General features: G+C 36.1%; 1 protein-coding gene across 1 annotated transcript in view; it reads left to right on the forward strand.

Moving 5' to 3' along the window:
* F13B (coagulation factor XIII B chain) overlaps positions 1 to 19678 on the forward strand; it is a 37585-nt gene that overhangs the window by 14460 nt on the left and 3447 nt on the right. The window contains exons 4-10 of the mRNA XM_007167285.2: positions 871 to 1047; positions 1393 to 1569; positions 4212 to 4391; positions 4484 to 4669; positions 5867 to 6049; positions 9357 to 9557; positions 10286 to 10468. Coding sequence (XP_007167347.1) covers positions 871 to 1047; positions 1393 to 1569; positions 4212 to 4391; positions 4484 to 4669; positions 5867 to 6049; positions 9357 to 9557; positions 10286 to 10468 — 1287 coding nt within the window. The remainder of the gene's footprint in view (positions 1 to 870; positions 1048 to 1392; positions 1570 to 4211; positions 4392 to 4483; positions 4670 to 5866; positions 6050 to 9356; positions 9558 to 10285; positions 10469 to 19678) is intronic.

Raw genomic sequence — 19678 nt, forward strand, 5'->3', positions numbered from 1 at the left:
GAAAGACCCTTAATGAAACATTCTGTCACAACATACATAAATTATTATTTTCTTCATTAGAGAAGAGTTCGAAATAATGCACATTATTTTATACCGCAAACCAATATCAGATAAACTTAAAAATAACCCAATCAGGGACTTCCCTGGTGGCGCAGTGGTTGCGAATCCACCTGCCAATGCAGGGGATGCAGGTTCGAGCCCTGGTCTGGGAAGATCCCACATGCCGCGGAGCAACTAAGCCCGTGCGCCACAGCTACTGAGCCTGCGCTCTAGAGCCTGTGAGCCACAACAACTGAGCCTGCATGCCACAACTACTGAAGCCCACGCTCCTAGAGCCTGTGCTCTGCAGCAAGAGAAGTCACCACGGTGAGAAGCCCGCGCACCACAACGAAGAGCAGCCCCCGCTCGCCGCAACTAGAGGAAGCCCACGTGCAGCAGCAAAGACCCAACACAGCCAAAAATAAATAAATAAATAAAAAATAAATTTATGTAAAAAATAACCGACTTATTTGAATATATATATGTAGTTAGTGTGGTGTTATCTATTTAAATTATACAAATCCACAGATGGGACATCATCAAAAAATCGCTACTGCACAAGTTTTCTATTGAATTGTGGCCTTTGGCCAAATACACTAGAGTAGAATTTTAAAGACTGAAGACAGGTAGAGTTAGGATGCAGGGTGCATGAAGAAAGGGAATCCAGAGACAAAGGCAAACTTTGATTATTTTTCAATTTTGCCAAGAGCTGTCTCTGTCATATATTGTTAAGATTCATAGAAAATACTTTTTGAGATTTCCTTTTAATATTCTAGGTTTAGGGATGGAGTTCATAAAACAAATGACTTTAATTTCTTTTTTTTTTTTTAGAGACATGTTTGGCCCCTGAATTACATCACGGAAATTATTCCACAGCACAGAAGATGTTCAAAGTGAAGGACAAAGTACGATATGAGTGTGCCTCTGGGTACCACACATCTTCCGGGAAGAGGACGGAGGAGGTGGAGTGTCACCCGTACGGATGGGCCCTCACCCCACGGTGTGCCAGTAGGTTCTCACTTTGAAGAAACTCCCTCCCAGAAATGGGTACAAGTTGTTATGCGAATTATGTTCCTTTTTTCATACGTTTTTGCTTCTGGTTTTAACGATGTTGACAGTAGGCTTTCATCATTTCAAGCTCTCAAAGAGGGAAAAATCCTTTTAGCTCAGATACTTAAAATAAGCTTATCGATATTCAATAAATATATACATTGACAAGCTTTTACTAGGAATAACAAAATTTGGCAAAGTTGCTGATTTCTAATTCAGATATGGCAGGTAAGTAGTGGGTGAATTTTGTTCTAGCAGGAAAAATAACACTTCTTTGTTTTTTATTTGTTCTTTCATTTTTAGAATTAATATGTTCTTCTTTAAGATCAATCGAAAATGGTTATTTTCATCCTGTAAAGCAAACCTATGAAGAAGGAGATGTAGTTCAGTTTTTCTGTCATAAAGATTATTATCTAAGTGGATCTGATTTAATTCAGTGCTATAACTTTGGTTGGTACCCAGAATCTCCTGTCTGTGAAGGTAATTTTTAAAATTTCATACTCACACAAATAAAATACCATGTCTGAATCAGCTTTAATTTCTATGAAAAAAAGACTCTGGTGATATCTAAGTCTTCTCCCGAGTGCTGTTTTTTTAAATAAATATTGTCTTTTAAATCAGTGCTATTTTCAACAGTCTTTAATACATTTAATCTGAAGAAATCTTAATTTTTACATTAGTTTGTAGAGTGGACATATCTTTTAAATATATTTTTAAAAATCTATTATAAATTGTAAATCTTTTATTATAATGAATAATTTTTCTTGTTGGGAATTAACTAGATCCAGTTGTCCCAAGGTGGCAGCTTTGTGAAGGTACTTTCTTATTACTTAGCCGCATATTCCCTGATGTGAAAATACAGTCTTCAAACCAGTGGGGTAAAAAGCAGAAAAAGCAGCAGAATGTTACCCAGAGTGAAAATCAAAACTGAGGTCAACTACTAAGAGCCACCGTCAAATGGGACGTCTATGGTTCCATTTATATCACTGGCTGTGTTCAAGCAGATGGTATGATTACCTGTTAAGAGACATCAATTCAATAGTCGTATAATCACACCTGCAATGTTATATGAAGGAGGTCCTGGTCTAGCAGAGGAAACAGATAGAAGTCATTGATACAGTGTGACAACTGGTATAATAAAGTCAGGTATAAGGTGTTTGAACAAACATTGAAGGTTCTGATTGATATGGTGTGGGACAGTGTTTACAGAGGTGATGGATAATGTCTGAACTGGGCCTTAAAAGATAAATAGGACTTTGAGGATTGGGAAGGATGGGGAGAGGTAAAGGGCTTGATAGCCTCTGTTGTCTCTGTAATGTAGGAAATAGTGTCATTATTAACAGGCAGGAGAAAGACAGGAAAGGAAACCTTGGAAGAGAGTAATGAAGATTTGAAACAGTTGCTGGGAGGAATGAAAGAGGGGTCACCAGGGTTATGCAGTGGGGTTTCCCAGAACTGCCATCATTCTCTAAATGCACTAAACAATGACTTTAATTTTTTTTATTAGAAATATTCTTTTTAAAACTTTACAGTGGTGCCCAACAGCCTTGCTCTAACAGCAGAGAGGGAGATTGTTAGCAAATTACCTGTAGTGTATTATTTCAAAATGAAATGGCAGACCTACCGACTTATCACCTGTTCGCCCCACTCCCACCAAATTAAGTCAGATGCCAACATTCCTGCTATCGCTTTCTAGCAAACAGTCCTTAGATGTAGGATGGGAAGTGTAGTTGTCTGAGTAATGCCTCCTTCCCTCCCAAAAGAAGATATTCATATTCAAGTCCCTGGAACCAGTGAATGTTACCTTATAGGGCAAAAGGGACTTTGCAGATGTGATGAAATTAATGATCTGGAGAGAGGAATAATATCTGGGATTATCCATGTGGGCCCCAAATGTAATCATAAGCATCATAATTACATAAGAGGGAGGCAGAGGGAGATTTGACTACAGAAGATCAAGTATGAGATGTGACGATGGAAGCAAAGGTTGGAGTGAAAAGGGAAGGGGTCATAAGCCAAGGAGTGCACGCAGCCCCCGGAAGCTTGCAGAGGCAGAGAAGCTGCTTGTCTCCTAAAGGCTCCAGAAGGAGCACAGCTCTCCTGATACCTTGATTTCAGCCCAGTGAAACCGATTCTGGACTTTGGCTTCCAGAAATGTAAGAGAATAAAGGTGTGCTATTTTAAGCCACTCCATTGAGGTACTTTGTCACGGCAGCCATGGGAAATTAATATAGTCAGTATTTTAGAATAGATAAGAGCAGGAGATTTTAATTCAGAGAGACACGGGTTTAGGAACAGATCCACCACTTACTAATAATTTACTTACTTCATAAGTTTTAGTTTCTTTGTCTATAGTATGGGAGACGTAATAGTCCCCACTTAACAAAGTTATTTTAAGATGAAAGGAGATAATGAATGTAACGTGCTGGCTCTTTTAGTTTTCTATTGGCACGAACTTAACAGCCTGAAACCACACAGCTGTGTCTTTCACAGTTTCTGCGGGTCAGGATTCTGGGTGTAGCTGACCTGGCTCTGTGTCCGTGTCTAACAAAGCTGCAGTCAAGGTGTCAGGTGGGACTGCAGTGTCATCTGGGGCTGGACTCGGGAAGAAGCTGCTTTCAAGTTCACTGTGGTTTGTGGCAGCATTTGGAGCTTGGCAGGCTGCTGAGCGGAGGGCTTCAGTCTCCTCCTGATGCCCCTGCAGGCAGCCCTGTGCTCCCTGCCCTGTGGCCCACCCCATTCGGAAACTCGCGATGAAGCAGCTTGCTTCTCTTCCAAATCAGCTGGGAAAGAGAGTCTCTCGGCAAGAAATCCCTTACCGTACTGTGTTGCATCAGTGTGTGTGCACGATCACACGTCCATCCTTGTGGCTGTGTTTAAACAAGTCACACGCATCCCATCCTCTTGGCTGCGTTCATTGCTTAGAAGCAAGTCCCAGTTCCTGTTCTTGGGGAGGGGCGTGACTCAAGGAAGTGAGCGTCAGGATGTGGGGATCCAGGGGGTGACCCCCAGTCTGTCTGCCATACTTCTTAGGGTCCTTGGCACAATGAATGTGCTTATGAAATCTTAACTATTATTTTTTGGTAATTATATGACTAAATATACTGACGTTTTTCCATAAGGAAGAAGAAATCGATGTCCTCCTCCCCCTCTGCCCCTGACCTCCAAAATTCAAACGTACTCAACCACGTATCGTCACGGAGAAACAGTTCGTATAGAATGTGGACTTAATTTTGAGATGCAGGGATCAGAAGAGATACGCTGTGAAAACGGAAAATGGACAGAACCTCCCAAATGCGTTGGTTAGCAGCACCTCAAATAAGCTTTCCCTAAATTGAAACCTGCGTGCATGTGGAGCTAAATGGTCTCTTCTGTTTAAATTTTCCCTTTTCAGAAGAAAAGCAGAGGATGGCCTGTGAGGACCCACCCTTGGTTGCGAATGCTGCAGCAAACCTATCCTCCAAGGTCTATTATAATGGGGATAAAGTGACATACATGTGTGAAAGAGGGTATCACCTCCGGGGACCAGAAGAAATAACTTGTAAACGTGGAAAATGGACCCTTCCCCCTGAGTGTGTTGGTATGTGTGCTGCGTTTCACATCCAGAGCTAAGCCTAGTGTGTAAAATTTTCCTTTGTTTAATTCACACACTTACAGCAACAGTCCATGGCTTAGAAGAGTTTGAAACACACAGATACAGCACTTACTCTGCTATTTTTCCTGAGCATATGGAGCTCTCTGTAGAATTTAACTGAATATAAAGAATTGGGAAACAAACAAGTATTTAACATCCTGATGATGTACTTTTGCATCTGGCCATTCGGAGCCCTCCACCCTCTGAGCCACATACCTGCTCTTTCATCTAACTGAAGGGCACAACCAGGGCACCACTCCTCGGTGCCACCCTTCCCGTCACCCTCCTCATTTCTTGATCAGGTCCTGGAGAGACCTCCACAGATGTGTTTACCGAGGATATCTGTTGTGTAAGAGAAAAGCTATTAAAGATGCTAGAGAAATTAGCCGAGTAGGAGAAAGACTCTGAAGACAGAGAGAAAAATGGAAATTTTCATCCATGGGTTGATTGAGATCTGAGATGAAGAGAGATGAGAAGGAAAAAATAAAAATGGAGAGGCTTCCCTGGTGGCGCAGTGGTTGAGCATCCGCCTGCCAATGCAGGGGACACGGGTTCGAGCCCTGGTCTGGGAGGATCCCACATGCCGCGGAGCAACTAGGCCCGTGAGCCACGACTACTGAGCGTGCGCGTTTGGAGCCTGTGCTCCGCGACAAGAGAGGCCGCGATAGTGAGAGGCCCGCGCACCGCGATGAAGAGTGGCCCCCGCTTGCCGCAACTAGAGGAAGCCCTCGCACGGAGGCGAAGACCCAACACAGCCATAAATACATAAAAATAAAATTTTTTTTTAAAATAAAAATGGATAATAACAAAGGACAGTTTATAAACGGACCATAATCGTTAGGTTAAAGAACACCGTTTATCTTTCTGTACATTTTAAGAATATCTATAGCATGAGTCCCTCAGAAGCTAGAAAAGTGAAATATCCGCTGCATACTTGTCCTTCAGTAAAACATTTGCTGTTTAGTTTGGCTTAGTAAATTTTAACAATACTTAGCTGAATAAAGTTTCTCTGATTCTGGTAATCTGAGAGATCAATTGTCCTAAATTACATAGTGAAATATTAAAGTACTATTGTATGGGCAACTGTATTATATCATTATGTTGTTATGTTTGTATTAATTTTAAAATAACTTCTTTTCTTAGGAAATACTGAGAATTGTAATTCTCCACCTGATGTAATAAATGGAGCTGTTATTGGTGGATTATTAGCAAGCTACCCGACAGGATCCTCAGTGGAATATAGATGCAATGAATATTACTTATTGAGAGGAGCAAAAATATCTCATTGTGAACAAGGAAAATGGTCATCCCCACCTGTTTGCTTAGGTAAGATAGAGAACACATTGAATTAAAAAAACTTTTCCCAGCCTTATTGAGATACAATTGACATATAACCTTGTGTATGTTTAAGGTGTATAATGTGATGATTTGATACACAAATACATTGTGAAATTATTACCACAATAAGGTTAGTTTATTTATCCTTCACCTCACGTAATTTTGGGGGTTGTTGTTATGATGAGAGCATTTAAAATCCACTCTTAGCAACTTTTAAGTGCACAACATTGGGGTGTTTATTTTTTTAATTTTTGAATTTTATCTTATTTATTTTTTAATATTTTTTTATATATTGTTTTGTACATTAGGTCCCTGGAACTTACTCTGCTTTTAGCAGGACACATTGAATTTGTTTTACCCTTATGTTTGTGTTCTTACGTGATTTTCATATAATGTTTTATAGCATGGAAAAGAGAATTTTGTATATGTCTTTCATTCTTCAAGTGTTTTTTGCCTTATCGTTTCTGTCAGCAGAAAAAAAAATCCCTAGTATCTTAGGGTTTAGGCTATACTAGTTCTTACCCCACTGCATTTTTTTTTTAAATGTGGTAACATAAGAACAACAAAACTTTACCATTTTAACCATGTTTAAGTGTCCATTTCAGTGGCATTAAACATAATCACATTTGGGTGTCTGATTACATTTGTGTTGTCTTTCTCCTAACTGGAATTTCCCCTGGTTGTTTATATTTCTTGTTGTCTCTCTTATTGTCCTCAGAATGTCATTTGGACAGAAGAATAATCAATCCAATTCTTTCCTTGGTAGAGCATGTCATTTATAGCTTTCTTTGCCACTGCTTCCTCGCTTTTGTTTTATCTTGTTGAGCAGATAAAAACGTTTGTAGTTACTCTAAATATATTTTGGATTAAGGCATGGATTAATTAATGTTAATGTTTTCAAGTAGAAAACTGAGGCAGTTATCTAAATAATTACCTAAATTGAAATTACTTTGGGAAAACAATATTCACCTCTCATTTCAAGCCTATAGATTTGCCTCATTTTTTAACTTTGCTAGTCAGAGTTACATTTAAAAGTAACGTACCTGGTCACTACAGTTGCAAAGAACTTCTTACATTGTGACTTCTACAAATAGAAAATTGCATGATAAGCTCCCTATAAGTTAAAAAAGACATTTAGTTAAAAATATTAACCCTTTAAACTACAAAAGCAAATCATTGTTATCTACAAGAAAATTAATAAACATACAGAATAAACTAGAAGAAAACAGAAAATATCAGTAACGTTGCCAGAAAGAAATGCTGTCAATGACTTAGATAATGGTCTTTTACACCTTTTTCTACACCAGCTTCCAACATACATATTCGCAAAAATGTATGATATCATGAAGAGGCTATGAATCTTGTTTCTTTCACTTAAACTATATTATGAACATGGTTTGATATATCTCTACATTATATTTTAATGGCTGCACAGTATTCCTTAATGCAGATATGCCATAATTTAATTAATTACTTTTTGATGGACATTTAGTGTGTTTTCAACATTTTTATATTCCACACAGTACATCTTGTACTAAATATTTGTACATGTAAATAATCTTTATTTTTTAATAAAATAAAATTAATTCTATTTATTTCGCATGTTTTGTTTTTGTTTTCAGATTATCTGAAGAGGAATTTCTGGATCAAAGAGATCTGGAATTTTAATTAAATTTCTGTTAATTGCCAAACTGCCCTTCATAAAGTTTATTCTGATTTATGATCCTAGCATCAGTGAATTAATGAAGTAGTTTCTTAATCTTCGTGAACTTGAATATCTTAATCTTTACATAGTGTTAATTAAGCAATTAAAATTACTCTAATTGGATTTATTTGGGTATTAAACAGTTGACATTTTTCAATTTTCTGATGGCCACAGGTGGTTTTTCAATGAACTGATTGTTCATAGTTTAGCGATTTTTCCATACCCGTAAGAGCTTTATCTATATAAATTATATTATCCATTTGACTGTCATGTATATTGCAACTATTTTTTGTTTTCCTCTTCCTTTTATTTATAGTGTTTTTAATATACATAAATTTAAGTTTTAAGTCAGCTCTTTCAGCATCTCCTTTGTGGTTTCTCTCCTTCAAGTCATTCTTAGTTTGCTGTTCACATTCACATTCAGATATATCTTCACCTGTAGTTTTTCTATTGCTTTCATATTTTCATAAATGATTTTGATGTTAAGCTTTTGATGATGTGATTGATATTGCATTCATCTCTGAGGATAGAGGCTGGACCGAAATTGTAAAGGAAAAGCTAGTAATGGAACAACCCCATAGAGAACAATAAGGTTTAAGGAAGCCTATCATTTTCTGTCTGGAACAATTGCCTCATGACATTTAGGCTTGATGCCCACAGCCTAAAACAAATACTGAGTGAAGATCATTTATTGTCATCAGGGCAAGAGGAGAGAGCTTTGTCCATCTTATTTGTCCTGTGGAACTGAAAGTACTCTCACTACGAATGGGAAAGATGGTGTTATAAGGAACAGCATTTCCCATCTGTGAATTATTCCAGATGTTATGAACTTCTCAACCTCCCCCCTGCTGGTCTTCCCTGCCCATATCCTACTTCAGCCAGTCTGGTCTCATTACTCCTCCCCGAGTAAGCCAGGTGTGCTCTCACCTCAAGGTAGTTCCCCGTGCCTGGAATGCCCTTCCCTCAAAAAATGACTTGGTTCACTCCTTAACCTCCTTCAAGTCTGTTCAAAGATTACTTACTTAAGCCTGTCCCAACCGCCTTACCTAGAAGCACAATCCCCCTTCCCCCACGCCTCCACTATGAATTTTCCTATCTCACTTATTATATGTAGTTTAAAGATGGCCCCAAATTATAAGATCCATATATTTTTTACATTTATTGTTTATTGTGTGTGTGTGTCTCCCAGTTAGAAGGTAATCTCCATGAGGGCAGGGATCTTTGTTTTATTCACCGACGAATATCAAGTGGTAAGTGTCCCACAAATATTACACAGTAAATACATTTTCTATTTGAAGATTTTATTTTATAGGAAGGAAATCAGGATGAACCTAAGTGGTTGTTGTCTTTAAACAATATTTTTAATGTTTCAAATTAAGTGGTTTTAATTTATGATATATTGAAGATAATACAAAATATATAAATTCATTTGACAGCAATAAAGTGTATCCTTTATTATGTATATATGTGAAGAGCTTTAATAATGATAAATGGTAAATATAAAACACTGCTTTTGATGCCTCTCATAATGTTTTTTGTAAAAATATGAGTGAGATGAGTGAAGAATTGAAATGACCCTTTGTTTTACAGAGCCGTGTACAGTTAATGTGGATGACATGAGCAGAAATAACCTAGGGATGAAGTGGAATTATGAAGGGAAGATCTTACATGGAGATTTAATAGATTTTGTATGTAAACAGGGGTATGACTTGTCTCCATCAACTGCACTCTCTGAATTATCGGTGCAGTGCAACAGAGGAGAAGTGAAATATCCTTCATGTATTAGAAAAGGTAAAAAATAGTGCTTCCTGACAATTTCTTGGGTGACCAATATCACAGGTAATCAATATGAGTTCAAAGGATAAGACCCTAAGCAATCCACCACCCTCATCATCTAATCTATAAAATTGGAAATGACCTGATCAATTTCCAATCAGCACATACCCTTAAATAGGATCTATGCTGACATCTTTTAATTCTGTAAGTCAGTTTTATAAAGAGAGAAATCATGAGATTTTGTACATATCACCAGACTTTCAGAGGATGGCTCACCCTCTTGTGAGCAATCAACAACCCTGTAAAGCATTGCTCGCCTCAGGGTTTGCAGGGGAGCGTTGTCTCAGAAGAGGGCTTAAGGTAGAGTGAGAGATTTTGTGTACTCCTTGGGCATGGGACTGTCACTTTTAATAAGGAGAAAGGAAGAGAATGCATACAGAAAGCATGGCCTCAAGACAGATCTTACATGCTTTCACTTTTGGCAAACAGAAAGGGGAAAAGTAAAATCACAATTGTTAATACTTTGCTAGTTTTAAACGTGTATTTCTTATTATGAGATTCTAATTGCAATCATAAATTTTATGTATGAAGTTATTGCAGAAATGCTTTTGATATTTAAAAATTACTTGAGAGATGTCTTAAAAATGCTTTTCCATGAAATATATTGTTTTATTTCTGTAGCGATTATAAAAGCACTGGCTGCCTATTGTAGCAATTCATTGCAGACTTTATTATTTTTGCAGAATCTAAAAGAACGTGTGCATCTCCCCCACTTATTAAAAATGGAGTTATTAAGAGTTCAACAGTCAGGACCTATGAAAATGGTTCCTCAGTGGAATACAGATGTTTCGAGCACCATTTCCTACAAGGGTCTAAGGAGTCCTATTGTTTAGAGGGGGTGTGGACTACACCACCATTGTGTTTGGGTAAGTACTGCCACATATGTCTCTATTTCTTAAAATAAAACCATATTTTTCACTTCCTCTTCTCTTTGAGTTGATATAGCACTAATATAAAATTTAATTTTTGCATTTTTGTTATTTTATTAGTGTGCTTGTTGAATTAATGGGTTCTACTCCTTCCTCTAGATCATAAATATCTAGAATCCAGCTCATTCTAACAAGTACTTTTTAAGTACAAACCATACATGAGGTACTGGGTTGTAGGAACTATAGGATGGATAAGCCGTGTGGTGTGGGGAACCAGTCTAACAGTTGTCATTCAGTGTTATTGGTGCTGTTCTAGAAAACACGAGGACAGCGGGAAACAGATATAGGAATTGTCCCTTCAAGCTGAAAGATGATAATGCTTGTTGATGAGGCATCCTAATAAAAGTAACACTATCTCCCAAGATTCTCAGGAGTCATAAAATAGCATATTTTTAAATAAAAAGAAAATATTTCTTTGTGTTTATATCTGACTTTCATTTATTTTCTTACCTTATTTCACTGTCTTGGACTTCAGTACAATGCTGAGTAGAAGTCGTGGGTATCTGTGTTCCGATCTCATAACTAAATCTTTCAGTAATTCATCTTTAAATATGGTATTACAAATATGTTTAAAAAATCAAAATAAAGATATAGAAACCACCTATTTCTATTTTGCTAAGAGTTTAAAAAAACCTTCAGTGAGTTTAATTTTAGCAATATCTGTTGAAACAATCATATGATTATTACATTTATTTTTTTCCCCTGGAATGACATTGCTTCTTTTTGAATGTTAAAGCAGGATTGTATTTTGTAATAAATCCCACATGGTTGTGATGAATTATGCTTTTTATATATTGTTGAATTTTATTTGCTAATATTCTACATAGTATTTTTGCAACTATTTTCATGAGGGAGATTGGTTTGTTATTTTCCTTTTGGGTTTTGTATCAAGTTTCTGCTAACTTCATACAGTGGGTTGGGAAGTATTCCCTCTTTATCAATTCTCTAGATTTTGTCTAAGACTGGTACTATTTCTTCTTTAATAATTGTAAGAAATCATCAGAGATGCCACCTGGGCCTTGAGGGTTTTTTTGTGGAAAGATTTTAATGACTTCAATTTGTTTAATAGATATTAGGTTATTATTCTCTTCTCTCAGTTTCAGTAGGAAGTGGTTTGTAAGAATGTGTCCATTATATCTAAATTGTCAAGTTTGTTGACATCACGTTCATGACATCCTTTTATACTCTTTTTAATGCCTTTAGTGATGTGTCTATTGTTATACCGCTGGGAAGAAGTATGTCTTTCTGATATATCTTGCTGCGGGTCTGTAAATTTTATTGGTCCTTATAAGCAATCAGTATCTGCATTTTTTGATCCTTTCATCAAATGTTGCTATTTCATTCATTTATATTCTTGTCTTTATTATTTCCTCTCTTCTACTTTCTTGGATTTATTTTATTATTCTTTTTCTAGCTTGTTTAGATTTATACTTAGAGTTACTAATTTTCATCCTTTATGTTTTTCCCTAAAAATGAATTTAAGGATATAAATTTCCCACTGAGCACAACTTCAACTTCATCCCACACATTTTTATATTTTTGATTTTTACTATCATTCAGCTAAAAATTTATAATACCCATTTTGATATCTTCTATGCACTCTGAGTTATGTAGAAGTTTATTTTTTCAATTCTGAACATTGGAGGATTTTCTAGTTTTCTTTTGGTTGTTGATTTCTAGTCTAAATCCATTGAGACATACTTTGAATTATATCTGTTGTTTGAAATTCACTGATGCTTAGTCTATTACAAGCATATACTTGTTTCAGGTAAACTTTTTTACTGAAAATAAATTAATTTTGTCCTTGTTGGGTTCACTGTTGTCACATACATGTCAATTGAATAGAATTTTGTTTCTCATGTTACTAAGTTCATTCTTATCTGTCCTGATTTGTGTTTGTTTGTTTATTTGTTTATTTTTCTACCAATTACCAAAAGAAGTGCATTAAATTCTCTAACTTGGTACATTTAAAAATATTTATCATTTTAGTTCTGTCAAATTTTGGTTATGTATTTTGATACTATTTTATTAGGTGCACACAGATTGAAACATGTTGAATCTGTATAATTTGAGTCTTTCTTTACCTATAGCAATGCTTTGTTTTTGTTTGGTTTTGCCTTAAAATCTACTTTAGCTGTACCAACTGGTGTTTGTCAAGTATTTACAAGGTGTACAATTTTTCATCCTTTAGCTTTCAACTTTCTGGGTTCTTACTTTTAATGTGTATGTCTTACAAGCAATATATAGTTAGTGTATGTAAAAATATACTTATTCAGTCTGACAATCATTTCCTTTACAATGGATTATTTAGTCCATTTACATATTAATGTCATTACTGATATGTTTGGGTTTATAGCTACTATCTTACTATGCTAGATATATATCCTATCTGTTCTATGTTCTGTTTTCTCTCTCTCTTTTTTTTTTATTGCTTTCTCATGGGCAAATCAAATTTTTTGTTATACCATTTTACTCTCTCATAGCTTGTGGATTATACGTTCCTCCAGACTTCCTTTAGCTATTATCATAGAGATTTCATAATGCAAAATTGCCTTATTACAATTGAGTATAAATTTGTAATTTTACCATTTCTCTAGGACACAGAACACTTTAACTTTATTTACTCTTCCCACTTTTTGTATTATTATGTCATGCATTTTCATTGTACACATAGCTTAAGTCCCAAAGATATATTAATATTATGTTGTCCAACAATATTCTTTTAGATTTACCCATATATTTATCAGTAATTTGTTCCTCATCTTTTCTTTTTTTTTAAGTTATTTTTTTATACAGCAGGTTCTTATTAGTCATCCATTTTATACACATCAGTGTATACATATCAATCCCAATCTCCCAATTCTTCCCACCACCACCACCACCTCCCACCGCTTTCCCCCCTTGGTGTCCATACATTTGTTCTCTACATCTGTGTCTCAATTTCTGCCCTGCAAACCAGTTCATCTGTACCATTTTTCTAGGTTCCACATATAGGCGTTAATATGTGGTATTTGTTTTTCTCTTTCGGACTTACTTCACTCTGTATGACAGTCTCTAGATTCATCCACGTCTCTACAAATGACCCAATTTTGTTCCTTTTTATGGCTGAGTAATATTCCATTGTATATATGTACCACATCTTCCTTATCCATTCGTCTGTCGATGGGCATTTAGGTTGCTTCCATGACCTGGCTATTGTAAATAGTTCTGCAATGAACATTGGGGTGCATGTGTCTTTGAATTATGGTTTTCTCTAGGTATATGCCCAGTAGTGGGATTGCTGAGTCATATGGTAATTCTATTTTTAGTTGTTTAAGGAACCTCCATACTGTTCTCCATAGTGGCTGTATCAATTTACATTCCCAGCAACAGTGCAAGAGGGTTCCCTTTTCTCCACACCCTCTCCAGCATTTGTTGATTGTAGATTTTCTGATGATGCCCATTCTAAATGGTGTGAGGTGATACCTCTTTATAGTTTTGATTTGCATTTCTCTAATAATTAGTGATGTTGAGCAGCTTTTCATGTGCATCTCAGCCATCTGTATGTCCTCTTTGGAGAAATGTCTATTTAGGTCTTCTGCCCATTTTTTGATTGGGTTGTTTGTTTTTTTAATATTGAGCTGCATGCGCTGTTTATATATTTTGGAGATTAATCCTTTGTCTGTTGATTCGTTTGCAAATATTTTTTCCCATTCTGAGGGTTGTCTTTTCATCTTGTTTGTAGTTTCCTTTGCTTTGCAAAAGCTTTTAAGTTTCATTAGGTCCCATTTGTGTATTTTTGTTTTTATTTCCATTACTGTAGGAGGTGGATCAAAAAAGAACTTGCTGTGATTTATGTCAAAGAGTGTTCTTCCTATGTTTCCCTCTAAGAGTTTTATGGTTTCCGGGCTTACATTTAGGTCTCTAATCCATTTTGAGTTTATTTTTGTGTATGGTGTTAGGGAGTGTTCTAATTTCATTCTTTTACATGTAGTTGTCCAGTTTTCCCAGTATCACTTATTGAAGAGACTGTATTTTCTCCATTGTATATGCTTGCCTCCTTTCTCATAGATTAGTTGACCGTAGGTATCTGGGTTCATCTCTGGGCTTTCTATCCTGTTCCATTGATCTATATTTCTGTTTTTGTGCCAGTACCATATTGTCGTGATTACTGTAGCTTTGTAGTATAGTCTGAAGTCAGGGAGTCTGATTCCTCCAGCTCCGTTTTTTTCCCTCAAGATTGCTTTGGCTATTCGGGGTCTTTTGTGTCTCCATACAAATTTTAAGATTTTTTGTTCTAGTTCTGTAAAAAATGCCATTGGTAATTTGATAGGGATTACATTGAATCTGTACATTGCTTTGGGTAGTACAGTCTTTTTCACAATATTGATTCTTCCAATCCAAGAGCATGGTATATCTCTCCATCTGTTGATATCATCTTTAATTTCTTTCAACAGTGTCTTATAGTTTTCTGCATACAGGTCTTTTGTCTCCCTAGGTAGGTTTATTCTTAGGTATTTTATTCTTTTTGTTGCAGTGGTAAATGGGAGTGTTTCCTTAATTTCTTTTTCAGATTTTTCATCATTAGTGTATAGGAATGCAAGAGATTTCTGTGCACGAATTTTGTATCCTGCAGCTTTACCAAATTCATTGATTAGCTCTAGTAGTTTTCTGGTGGCATCTTTAGGATTCTCTATGTATAGTATCATGTCATCTGCAAACAGTGACAGTTTTACTTCTTCTTTTCTAATTTGTATTCCTTTTTTTCTTTTTCTTCTCTGATTGCCATGGCTAGGACTTCCAAAACTATGTTGAATAATAGTGACGAGAGTGGACATCCTTGTCTTGTTCCTGATCTTAGAGGAAATGCTTTCAGTTTTTCACCATTGAGAATTATGTTTGCTGTGGGTTTGTCAAATATGGCCTTTATTGTGTTGAGGTAGGTTCCCTCTATGCCCACCTTCTGGAGAGTTTTTATCATAGATGGGTGTTGAATTTTGTCAAAAGCTTTTTCTGCATCAATTGAGATGATCATATGGTTTTTCTTCTTCAATTTGTTAATATCATGTATCACATTGATTGATTTTCATATATTGAAGAATCCTTGAATCCCTGGGATAAATCCCACTTGATCATGGTGTGTGATCCTTTTAATATGTTGTTGGATTCTGTTTGCTAGCATTTTGTTGAGGATTTTTAAATCTATATTCATCAGTGATATTGGTCTGTAATTTTCTTTTTTTGTAGTATCTTTGTCTGGTTTTGGTATCAGGGTGATGGTGGCCTCATAGAATGAGTTTGGGAGTGTTCCTTCCTCTGCAAATTTTCGGAAGAGTTTGAGAAGGATGGGTGTTAGCTCTTCTGTAAATGATAGAATTCACCTGTGAAACCATCTGGTCCTGGACTTTTATTTGTTGGAAGATTTTTAATCACAGTTTCAATTTCATTACTTGTGATTGGTCTGTTCATATTTTCTATTTCTTCCTGGTTCAGTCTTGGAAGGTTATACCTTTCTAAGAATCTGTCCATTTCTTCCAGGTTGTCCATTTTGTTGGCATAGAGTTGCTTGTAGTAGTCTCTTAAGATGCTTTGTATTTCTGTGGTGTCTGTTGTAACTTCTTTTTCATTTCTAATTTTATAGATTTGAGCCTTCACTCTCTTTTTCTTGATGAGTCTGGTTAATGATTTATCAATTTTGTTTATCTTCTCAAAGAACCAGCTTTTAGTTTTATTGATCTGTGCTATTGTTTTCTTTGTTTCTGTTTCATTTTTTTCTGCTCTGATCTTTATGATTTCTTTCCTTCTGCCAATTTTGGGTTTTGTTTGTTCTTCTTTCTCTAGTTCCTTTAGGTGAAAGGTTAGATTGTTTATTTGAGATTTTTCTTGTTTCTTGAGGTAGGCTTTTATAGCTATAAACTTCCCTCTTAGAACTGCTTTTGCTGCATCCCATAGGTTTTGGATTGTCGTGTTTTCATTATCATTTGTCTCTAGGTATTTTTTGATTTCCTCTTTGATTTCTTCAGTGATCTCTTGGTTATTTAGTAACATATTGCTTAGCCTCCATGTTTTTGTGTTTTTTATGTTTTTTTCCCTGTAATTCATTTCTACTCTCATAGCGTTGTGGTCAGAAAAGATGCTTGATATGATTTCAATTTTCTTAAATTTACTGGGGCTTGATTTGTGACCCAAGATGTGATCTATCCTGGAGAATGTTCCATGCGCACTTGAGAAGAAAGTGCAATCTGCTGTTTTTGGATGGAATGTCCTATAAATATCAATTAAATCTGCCTGGTCTATTGTGTCATTTAAAGCTTGTGTTTCCTTATTAATTTTCTGTTTGGATGATCTGTCCATTGGTGTAAGTGAGGTGTTAAAGTCCCCCACTATTATTGTGTTAATGTCGATTTCTTCTTTTATAGTTGTTAGCCGTTGCCTTATGTATTGAGGTGCTCCTATGTTGGGTGCATATATATTTATAATTGTTATATCTTCTTCTTGGATTGATCCCTTGATCATTATGTAGTGGCCTTCCTTGTCTCTTGTAACATTCTTTATTTTAAAGTCTATTTTATCTGATATGAGTATTGCTACTCCAGCTTTCTTTTGATTTCCATTTGCATGGACTATCTTTTTCCATCCCCTCACTTTCAGTCTGAATGTGTCCCTAGGTCTGAAGTGGGTCTCTTGTAGACAGCATATAGATGGGTCTTGTTTTTGTATCCATTCAGCAAGGCAGTGTCTTTTGGTTGGGGCATTTAATCCATTCACGTTTAAGGTAATTATCGATATGTATGTTCCTATGACCATTTTCTTAATTGTTTTGGGTTTGTTTTTGTAGATCCTTTTCTTCTCTTGTGTTTTCCACTTAGAGAAGCTCCTTTAGTATTTGTTGTAGAGCTGGTTTGGTGGTGCTGAATTCTCTTAGCTTTTGCTTCTCTGTAAAGCTTTTGATTTCTCCATCGAATCTGAATGAGATCCTTGTTGGGTAGAGTAATCTTGGCTGTAGGTTCTTCCCTTTCACCACTTTAAGTATATCATGCCACTCCCTTCTGGCTTGTAGAGTTTCTGCTGAGAAATCAGCTGTTAACCTTATGGGAGTTCCCTGGTATGTTATTTGTCGTTTTTCCCTTGTTGCTTTCAATAATTTTTCTTTGTCTTTAATTTTTGCCACTTTGATTACTATGTGTCTCGGCGTGTTTCTCCTTGGGTTTATCCTGTATGGGACTCTCTAAGCTTCCTGGATTTGGGTGACTATTTCCTTTCCCATGTCAGGGAAGTTTTCGACTGTAATCTCTTCAAATATTTTCTCGGGTCTTTTCTCTTTCTCTTCTCCTTCTGGGACCCCTATAATGTGAATGTTGTTGCATTTAATGTTGTCCCAGAGGTCTCATAGGCTGTCTTCATTTCTTTTCATTCTTTTTTCTTTATTCTGTTCCACAGCAGTGAATTCCACCATTCTGTCTTCCAGGTCACTTATCCATTCTTCTGCCTCAGTTATTCTGCTATTGATTCCTTCTAGTGTAGTTTTCATTTCAGTTATTGTATTGTTCATCTCCGTTTGTTTGTTCTTTAATTCTTCTAGATCTTTGTTAAACATTTCTTTCATATTCTAGATCTTTGCCTCCATTCTTTTTCCGAGGTCCTGGATCATCTTGACTATCATTATTCTGAATTCTTTTTCTGGAAGGTCGCCTATCTCCACTTCATTTAGTTGTTTTTCTGGGGTTTTATCTTGTTCCTTCATATGGTACATAGCCCTCTGCCTTTCCATCTTGTCTATCTTTCTGTGAATGTGGTTTTTGTTCCACAGACTGCAGGATTTTAGTTCTTTTAGCTTCTGCTGTTTGCCCTCTGGTGGATGAGACTATCTACTTCATCTTTTCTTGTTTTTCTCTGTTTCTCATTGGGATAATTTTCTGTATGCCTGAAAAAATTAGTTCTTTATTATTTTCTCAGTTTGTGTTTGTCTGCAAATCTCTGTATTTTTTTCTCCTTTGAGGAATATTTTTGCCTGAAATAGAATTCTAGCTTGTCCCTTATTTTCTTTCAATGCTTTAAGGATGTCATTTCATCCTTTTCTGTTTTTGTAATTTTTGTTAAATAGTCAAAGACCATTTTAATAGTACTTTTTTGAAAGTAATATCTTTTACTCTGCTGTCTTTGAGATTCTCTTTGCCTTCTCAATAGGTTATTTTGGACCTAGATGTTGGTTTCTTTGTGCATTTTATTCTCCTAGTTGGTAGGACTTCTTGAATCTGTGACTTGATATCTTTCATAGGTTTTGGAAATGTTTGGCTAATGTCGTTTCAAATATTTTTTACATTTTCTCTTTTCACTCCTTCTGTGATTCCATAAAACACATGTTACATCTTTTTCCAGTGTCCCCTGTCTCTTAAAATCAATATTTTCTCTCCTTTTATCTTCTCACTGTTTCAGTTTGGTAATTCTCTGCTGATATATTTTCCAGTTCATGAATCCTCTCTTTAGATGTGTACAATCTGCTTTAAACTTGTATACTGAGTTCTCAATTTCAACTATTATCTTTGCATTTCTAGAATATCCATTTCATATTTTTTTGTAGATTTGAGTTGTCTGATGAAAGACTTCATCTTAACATCTATTTCTTGACCATATTAGTCGCAATTATTTATCTTTAACTCCTTGTCTGCAAATTCCAATATCTGGATCATCTGTAAGCTATATCTATTTTCTAGCCCCATTTCTTGCTATTTCTGTTAATGGCTGATTGAATATCAAATATTATGTGTGGATAATTTTAGGAGCTTGAGACAATGATGTCATCTTATTCCAGACAATACTCATCCCATTTTCTGGCTGATGGTGTAGGGAAATTTGTTCTCTATTCAGTGAGAGACAAAGCTTTCTCTAAGCTTATTTTCAGAACTTTGTTTGCTCCTGCTCATAGAATGTACCCTGCAGGGTTCTTCACTAGAGTTTGGTGTGTATACCAAGGTCCCCCTTCCTGCCTGGCTCTGATATTCCTGGGAGATGGCCACTGCTCACTGTAGCTTTTCATTCACTTCAAGCTGAGCTCCTCATTCTCTCTCTGCACAATCAAGAATAGGCAGATGCCCCCCTGGCAAAGCCAGGGCAGAGTATCAAGCTCATTTCCTCATACCTCCCATCTCTCTGGGCTCTGACACGTCA

The sequence above is a fragment of the Balaenoptera acutorostrata genome, chromosome 1 (genome assembly GCF_949987535.1).
Source record: "Balaenoptera acutorostrata chromosome 1, mBalAcu1.1, whole genome shotgun sequence".
NCBI lineage: Eukaryota > Metazoa > Chordata > Mammalia > Artiodactyla > Balaenopteridae > Balaenoptera > Balaenoptera acutorostrata.